We start from the raw sequence: 9,051 nt of genomic DNA on the forward strand, positions 1-9,051 counted from the left end.
GGTGTAGCTCGAGAATATCCTCAACAAAAGGTCTGGAAAGTAACATATTCAGTATAATTCAATGCAATATATTCTGAAGTAGCCTAATAGTTTTAACCCAACCCTTCTTGCTCTGAATCAACAGTGCTAATCATCACCTCACAGCTGTGCTGCCCACTCCAAAATACAATTTATCAAATAAATATCTATTACACAGACTAATGAGATCTATTTACCAAACTATAATTCACTGTCAATGTGTTTTTTTGTTGGCAATGATTATTACCAAACAGTTAATAGATTTCGTAATGAACCCGGTATCACAGCAGCAATGTAATAGACACGCCGGTCCACCGTGCAGAAGTTGCAGTACCAGCAGGGGGAGATAATATATTTAAGGCCAAGAAGTCGCTAGTGAAAAATGAAGTGAAGTATGAAGTATACCAGGGTCCTTTAATAGCCAGATTAAGCTAGGTGGCTAATGTGTGTTTACATTTAAATGTGTTAGTAATGTCTGTTCAAATGCGTTCCCATGATTATTTTCATTGTGGCTTGAGATAAAATACCTCCCTCTGCCACTATTGCAAATTACTGCACGTGTGTCCATTTCACTCTTGCAAAGCGTGACACCGTGGACCAACATGCCTATTACATGTTTTGGCGTGATGCTGGATGCAGGACGCGCTGTTAAATAATCCTGAATTCTGCTTTGTTCTCTGATGTATTCATTTATAGTCTGGATTACATTTTTTTCTTGTAGCAAACAAAGATCAGCCGACATAATGCATACATAGGCACTACCAGGCAGGGGACTCCTGCTAAGAGGAAGATAACAGCATAGATCCATGAGGGGTAGGGTATTGATGTCAAAGCTGGAAATGTCTCCTGTAAAAAAACAATGAAAAAAATCCAACAACCTATTATTAAATGGAAGTTTATGCAATAACTTTTCAAACTGGTAAGCTATGTGTGACTGCTGCCAATTTGCTTATTGTCTTTTGACTTTACTTATGATGATAAATATAAACATTTGGGATGCCATATAATTGCATCAGTGAACATTAAGATACAAAGCAAAACAAAGAGGACGTGCTTAAGTTGATTCAGTGACTAGGATGGTGGTTGCAAACTTACAGAATTTATGTCCCAGACTAGATAGTTGAGCTGCTTTTGGGCTTGAGTCACCAGGTAGAAAACCAAAATAACCAGGACAATCAGAGGACTGATAAATCGCCACGTAATCTGCCAGAAAATAGAGGGCTTTCGCCCAACCATGAACTTTATGTCCTCATTGAACCTGCCAAACAAGAAAATTTCAGTTAGCTTCACATCATGTTATACAAAAATTACCACTTTTTGATGCTGCTTTTCCAAACGGACAAAGAATCTTAATGTCTAAGTTCAGGTATTTCCCTTAATACCTGAACTGTTTGTTTTAGCTTGATATGTGCTGAAATGCCTGCACCAAGCTAACCCCGTTGTTGTTTGTGCTTTGCAGAAAGCTGAGCTAGCTTATGCAGCTTAATAGTAGTGAAACGTAAAGCTACTTGTCTTGACACTTTACTTGAGTTTCCAAATATGCAGCTGAAATTAATGGAAGCACCACTAACCTGTCAATGCCATAGATGTAAACAACAGCTATCATCTCGAACAATCCAATAGTCAGCAGTGGAACAGATCCAGCAAAGTTATCAAAGAGAGTTAACCAATAAATTCCTGATGGTTGTGCAAACAGGAGGCAGATGATGAAGGATACAAAACATGTTGCTCCTAAAAAATAAGAACAATGGATCTTATGTTAAAAATCCAGCAAGAAACTCTAAAAATGTTCAATTTAAATGTAAAATTCTGAGGAATGCATCAAATGTAGATAAAATAAAATAAAATAAAGCTAAGTTACCAGTCAATATTTCATGGGGCCATTTTTTGGGAAATAAATTCAAGTCTTTCAAAGGGACTACGACTCCTTCAATGTTTCCAAAAAGTGTTGAGAGTCCGAGGCAGAGAAGCATGATAAAAAACAGGACAGACCAGACTGGGGAACCCGGCATTTTGGTAATGGCCTCAGTGAAGACAATAAAGGCCAGACCTGTTCCCTCCACTCCCTGAACAAATGCAATGCAGATTAGAATATAAAATAATAATAATAATAATAATAATAATAATAATAATAATAATAATAATAATAATAATAATAATAATAATAATAATAATAACATGGGAACTTAATAGATTTTCATTAAAATAGGCACCTCACTGAGGAGTTTCTGCAAGTCACAAGTTTTAATATCCAGTCCAAAAACAGTATCTGGATTGGAGCTGTTCAGATGATGAAGGGCTGCATTGTAGTTGCTGGCAGTGATGCTGTCTTCAGGGAGTTCAAATCCATTTAGTAACGTCCTGATGTTTCTGATGAGAAATTACATCAGATTAGTAATTCGGGGTTACTATTATCTACTTAAAGGATATGCTTAGATATGTTTATAATGGCAATGCACAAATGCAGGTGTTCATCAGGTATTCTTACCATCCCCACAATTGAGTTAAGCATGTTAACATTTTCTAGTCACATTAAACACATATTTTGCCATAGCTTGATGTGAATATATAAGGATGTTGTGGTGCTGTGTGCTGACTGACAAACCAGCTGGTGTCATGTCTACTGGCAGACTGCTTGCAATGATGAAGATCTCATTAGACTGACTTTAAAACCTTTGTACCTATAACTGAACACTGTGAAGTCAACAAAGAGGATAAAAACCTTTACAACCTTAACTCAATGTTTTGCAGAAAAGAAGCGAATAGTTCTGTTGTGCTAAAGCAAGAATGTTTGTTTTTTACAAGACTTGGGAGAAAATTTTTTTCAAAAGATGCCAATTACATTTGCTGAAAGCATGGTGTTAAGGGGTAGGGGTACCTGGACGTCACAGGGTTGTTAAATTCCTGGTCAGTAAGTTTAGTGCCTTTTACCAAAAAGTAGTAAACTTTTTCTTAAAATGAGCTTTACTCACTCGTTGATACAGGTGTCATATTTCTCAGTGGCCCTGAAGCCAATGATGGAGTAGGTCACTGTGGCTGCATAGACTGAGGTGAGGCCAGTTACCACAGACAGGATCACAGAGTCTTGCACACAGTTGTTGCTTTGGAAATTAAATGTGCAAAAAGAACAAGGAAACAACAGCCTGACTTTGGTTTTTGGAACATTTTTCAATGACTTATTTTGCCTATTTTTTTTAAAGAAATTAAATTAAAGTGAACCAAATGCTAAAAGTGCAGTTCCTTACTGAACAGGGTTGTAGCTTGAGAAGGAAATCAGCCCTCCCCACGCTAAGCCAAAAGCATAAAAGACCTGTGCACCTGCATCCAACCAAGTAGTTGGATTCATCAGCTCTTCCACCTGCAAGAGGGAGACACGCACTGACATGTATTTCTGACCTTTAAATTCATACTTTAAAAAAAAAAAATCAAGATTTGAAACATACATCTGGTGTGAAGAGGAACTTTATTCCACTCAGGGCTCCTTTAAGAGTCAGTCCTCGGATCAGGAAGATGGCCAGCACTATATATGGCAAGATGGCTGTGATGTAGACTGCCTGAGGACATTAGAAATGAGAGTGGAACAACTTGTGGGATGGAAATGTAGCTATAACAATTAGCATACAAAATTTCATAATTTACAATGCTTTTTCTTTCTTTTTTTGTGGAAACCTATTCATGAATGTTGACTTTACGCCGTCCAGAAATAGCTTCAACGATGGGCTTTAAGCTTAATGCTATCAATGCATCATATTAAATGTCTTTTTAAAATTCCAGATTTTAAAAATACATTAGATTAATCAGCTTTGTGGTGGAAGTCTTCCACTTTGGTGGTCTAAGAATCTCATCACTACTTTTTGCCAATGATGTGGCCCTGTTGCCTTCATCAGGTGAAGACCTCCAGCTTACTCTGGAGCAGTTCACAGCTGAATGTGAAGCAGCAGGAATGAGAATCAGCACCTTGAAATGAGAGGCCATGGATTTCAGCTGGAAAAGTGAGCAGTGCCCACTCTAAGTCAGGGACGAATTACTGCACCAGGTGGAGGAAGTTAAGTATCTCGGGGTCTTGTTCACGAGTGAGGGGAGCGAGAGATTAACAAATGGCTCTGACGGCATCTGTAGTGATGTGGACGCTGCACCGGACTGTTGTGGTGAAGAGAAAGCTGAGTGTAAAAGCGAAGCTGATGATTTACTGGTCGATCTACGTCCCCTACCCTCACCTAAGGTCACGAGCTCTGGGTAATGACGGAAAGAACGAGATTGTGGGTACAAGCTGGAGAAATGAGCTTTCCCCAAAGGGTGACTGGTCTCTCTCCCTTAGTGATAATGTGAGGAGCTCAGTCATTTGAGACGGGCACAGAGTAGAGCTGCCACTCCTCCACATCGAAAGGAGCCAGTTGAGGAGGTTCGGGCATCTGACTAGGATGCCTCCAGGGGCCACCTGGGTGAGGTTTCCCTGGCATTTCTTTCCGGACCCCGGCCCTTGGGCAGACCCAAGACATGTTTGAAAGGTTACATCTCTCGGCTGGACCAGGATTGTGTTGCACTTCCCCAGATAAGGAGGAGATGCCTAAGGAGATGGAGATCTGGGCTTTTCTGCTTAGGGTACTGTCCCTACGACCAGGCCCCAGATAAGCAGAAGAAAACTGATGGATGGATGGAGGGATGGATACTCACGTTAATGAATAAAATAGGAAAATTGGCAGAGTAAAGAGTGATCATTTTATTTAAGGTTCTACAAACCTTGCCTGAAGTACTGATCCCTCGTATGCAGCAGATACAAACAACTGTCCAGGCAGCTAACAGACATATTATAATGGGCCACTGGAGTCCTCCAGAGTCTGCTATTGAGTTAGAAGCATTCAGAGTGACTCTGTAAAAGTAGTAGTCCACCGTGGAGCTCTGCTGGCATTCTGGTATAAATCCTAAAGTGGGAAAAAAAAAACACTCTTAAACATAGCAAAACAGATGCTATGATTTGTGTGTGTGGGATGAAAATCAGTGTATGAATACCTGTCCTGTTTTCATTGAGAGGACAATTAGTCCAAGGCAATGGGTCTTGAAAGGAATTGAAGAAATACCACATGATCCAGGCAATTAAGGTGTTGTAGTACAGGGCAACCATAAAGGACACTAACATGGAGCCAATACCTGAGGGACAGCATTAATCATCTATCATCACAATCACTGAAAACCATACACTAGGGTATTTTTGTTTTTTTTGCAGGGACCATTTTACTTACCAACACCTGTCAGATATGGACTGATGGCCCGCCACACTCCCACACTGCCTTTTCTAAGGCGCTGCCCAATAGCAAACTCTAGCAGTAAGAGAGGCATTCCTTCTAGCACCAGCAGAATTAGGTAAGGAATCAAAAATGCACCTGCAAATATATTTAAGTAGGTGAGAGATTGTTAGTATACCGTTAACAGGTGAAAGTAACACACAACTGTTTTCAAGCACAGAATTCTGGAGAACAACTAATGCCATGACAGACATACACGACTGTCATGGGTGTAAGTCATGCACATGAATGTTTTATTCTCAAATCAGTGCTTTATTAACTGAATTAGCCTGTGCTATATGAATAAATCTAAACTGCCTCTAACCATTCATGTGAACAAACAACGGCCAGGTTCTCTTAGAAAATTTAAATACCACCACTAATACTGTTACTACTACTAATCGTCTTATTAAAATTACTTATCATTGCTGGATGTCATCATTTAAAGTCTAATTTCTTTGCTTTTTTTTCTTAAACACAGTGGGTTTCTCATTTCGGTCTAACCGACCACAAGGTGTTTTCTTGTTTTTCTTGTAGTCTATTAGTGTTTTAACATATCGGGTTTGATGTCCAATCTTTTTCTTACTTGAGTCACAGCGATCATCTCAGGAAAAATTATATTCAGAACTTTCATTTTTTCAGCCAGAGGCTCTTTTTTTTTTCTTTTACATTTTTGACACTTTTATCACTCCAATGGAAAGCTGTGCTTCCTCTTTGGACTTAATAGTTTCAGTTTCTGCTTTCTTGGCATGGTGATGCAGGCTCCTCCCTTGCTACATCATCACCACTTTCTTTGCTTCACCTAGAGGCAAGTGTGTCTATTTAATGGAAAAAATTGGATTTAGTTCAGAATGATTCAGATTCAATTTATGCATGATGGTAAGAACAAAACAGACTGCTTTGTGCATTTCATAAATCTGATGGTAATTTTGTCATATTAGACATATCAGTAAAAGAGGGCCGTTGTACGCTGGACAGAAAAAAACCCAAAGTGCAGATGTCTGGCCATTAACACAGCATATGAGCCCAAAGACCTCATACCAGCTGCCACAGTGGTGGAGGAATAATGATTTGTTGATGAACAGTACCTGAAAGTCACGTCCTGAATAAATAGAAAACAGATCCAGCAAGAACTTGACACAGGACCCCAGAGATACGTCTAACCCTTCAGTTTATCCATGTACATGAAGGCTAAGTATTCCAAATTACACAAGAAGTGGACTGATAATCAGATTGTGTGGGTTTATTTTTGTTTTTTGAACAATGCTCTGAGTTTGTTAAATGAAGTGTTTTCTGTTAGTCTACATTTTAATGCTTTATGTTTTTGACAAGTGTCCATTTGTCTGATTCTGTCTGATAACGCGACAACACGATGAAGTGTGTAGCAACTTAAAAATGTTCAAAATTCAACATATTTATGATAATTTAAAACATCTTCTAATAAAAGTTATTAATAGCAGTTAGCCATTTACAACTGTGTGGCCCTAAAAGTTAGATATGCTCTTATGTACAAATACAATGGGCGACGTTTATCACTATGGTTAGTCATAGATGTGTTTGGCTATATTTAGCACTTTTTTTTGTAGGCTAAAAATAAGATTTCGTGTCAGTGCAACCTGAAAGGTCACATTGCTGTTTTGTATTAATCAGTATACACCATCACTATTGCACAGAAAGGACACTCGTTGCTATAGCTCATGATACTGTGCTCGAGTTAACGATTTAAAAAGAATGATTAAATTACAAAATAAATGCATATTTTAAAAATATTTGAGTGCAATAAGGTAACTGCATAAAAGTCAACACCTCTCATTACATAATTAAGATTGTGTTTTAACTTAACCAGCTGGACTCAGGGGACATCTCGGTGTATAATCATTAATGCAGCTTGACTGCAAACCTAAGGGCACTCAGCTAAGGGTATTAATGAATTGGTGACAATTTAACTCCATTTAAGTGTTGGTACAAAGGTCCAGTGATTTTGTTGCAGTTAAAGTTTTAATTATTTAGAGAAAAGCATATTAATATTATTAATAATAATAATAATTATTATATTAATATTAAAATTAATTCCTGTATACCACAAACACACATTTTTTAAAATCAGTAAATCACTAAATTGTCTGATTATTAACCAGATATGTTATCTTGCCCTTTCTGTCTTAGCTTACCTCCTCCATGACTCTGACATAAGTAAGGGAATCTCCAAACATTACCCAGACCGATACAGAACCCCACACAGGTTAGTATATACTGAGCTTTGTTGTCCCACTTGGGTCTGTCTGCAGCCTCCTGTTTTTCCATCCTCTCCAGATCTTCATGCCTGGGGATTCTGAGATCCAGTCCTGGGTTAGGAAGTACCAGTCTCATGGTGTCCACTGTGTACTGAAGCGCACGTTGTGTCTACTTCTGGTGAAGCGTTTGTCAGGGGGGAGTGCATGTGTGTGCGCCCCCATAGGCTTGTCGGGTAATCATGAAACGATTTATGACCTTTTACTTTATCTGCAGTGTTGGGCAGATTAACCAGACACAGGCACACTCTGTACTTTCTTCTTCATTTATAGCCGTTGAGTTTCTTAGTTTTATTACAAATTAGTTAACAGTCTACATAAACATTTAAAAGAACAGAAATAGGAGCAAAAGGCCATTTCTCATGTTGCTATGGTCAGAACTCTTTTTTATTTTAAGCATCAGTTTTATTTTCATCACTTTTTGTAGCACATTTCTTCTCACTAAAACACTAAATCATTGCTTGAACCACAATCTAAACTGAACCACAAAGATTTTTAACTGACTATAACTGTTTTTTAATATCTATAGCTTATATTGATTGGCATTGGGTTTTACCCATGTCACAATTATGGGCAATCAGCAAAACACACAAACGCACAAAAAGCTGCAGTCTTTAAATTTGTGTTGTGTGTATTTAATCATTTTAGACTTTAGTACTGTGCTTAATCTCCTTTATCAGATGTTTTCTTTTGCTAACATAAGATAAACAGAATAATCTTATAATAAAATAATAATAATAATAATCTTACTATAATAAGGATAGCATATGTATGTATATATGTCTGAACAAAATGTTAGACAGATATCGTGAAACACATAGTAATTATTAACATTTATGTTTTTAAATGAGCGTCTATTATAAATCCAATTTCTTTGCTTTTCTTGTATATTAAGTTCATTTCATCATCCCTACAAATGTTACGTTTTCCCTTTGTGTTTGTATCATGTGCCATAATCAGCATTCATCTCCCGTGCAGAACTGTGACTGAAGACAAATTTGTATCCGGGGCTAAATTTTGTTTGAGTGAGCACTAATTAGTCACAACTAAGGAAATGAGGGCCACTGTGGTTTGGGCAGACAAGACCAAAGGGGAGATGACTGAACATAATGCAACCAAACCAAACACAGCACATCAACATAAACCAGGGATCGGCAACCTTTCAGGGTCTGCACGCTTGAAGTACGTGCACTACGCGTACTACGTACGGTGCGTACTATAAGTACGAGAAGTGCGGAAGTGAGAGGCTTGTGAAATGGAACGGTCTAGCCTTCGCCGTGCTGCTCAGGTTGCCTAGCAACCATGATACTAACCGCGAGAAACGTCACATACAGCATTGTTTGACAGAAATGAAGGAGAAAAAATGTTTTGTTGGTCATTCATTTTTGTCATGACATCACTTTGATTAGTTGAGTATCTGAGGCTGAGACCACGGGACTGTAAAACATGATTGTTGGGCT

General features: G+C 38.3%; 1 protein-coding gene across 1 annotated transcript; it reads right to left on the reverse strand.

The window, feature by feature from the left end:
* Positions 1 to 720: 720 nt before the first annotated feature.
* LOC146362612 (sodium-dependent neutral amino acid transporter B(0)AT1-like) lies at positions 721 to 7,679 on the reverse strand. The gene is made up of 12 exons (XM_084920168.1): positions 7,472 to 7,679; positions 5,259 to 5,399; positions 5,029 to 5,166; positions 4,759 to 4,940; positions 3,462 to 3,572; positions 3,264 to 3,376; positions 2,991 to 3,119; positions 2,232 to 2,388; positions 1,880 to 2,084; positions 1,590 to 1,749; positions 1,114 to 1,276; positions 721 to 864 (listed from the first exon to the last, which is right to left on the reverse strand). The coding sequence occupies exons 1-12, from the start codon at positions 7,668 to 7,670 to the stop codon at positions 721 to 723; spliced, it is 1,842 nt and encodes a 613-aa protein (XP_084776294.1). The 5' UTR covers positions 7,671 to 7,679.
* Positions 7,680 to 9,051: the final 1,372 nt, after the last annotated feature.

The sequence above is a fragment of the Perissodus microlepis genome, chromosome 22 (genome assembly GCF_051167445.1).
Source record: "Perissodus microlepis isolate ML-2025 ecotype Zambia chromosome 22, ASM5116744v1, whole genome shotgun sequence".
In the NCBI taxonomy this organism is placed as follows: Eukaryota; Metazoa; Chordata; class Actinopteri; order Cichliformes; family Cichlidae; genus Perissodus; species Perissodus microlepis.

Coding starts and splice junctions, on each gene's coding strand:
- LOC146362612 (XM_084920168.1), bottom strand. CDS start 7,670: ATGAGACTGGTACTTCCTAACCCAGGACTGGATCTCAGAATCCCCAGG. Junction 3,377..3,461: donor AGTTCCTCTTCACACCAGAT/GTATGTTTCAAA, acceptor TCCCTCTTGCAG/GTGGAAGAGCTGATGAATCC. Junction 2,389..2,990: donor TATGACACCTGTATCAACGA/GTGAGTAAAGCT, acceptor ATTTCTCATCAG/AAACATCAGGACGTTACTAA.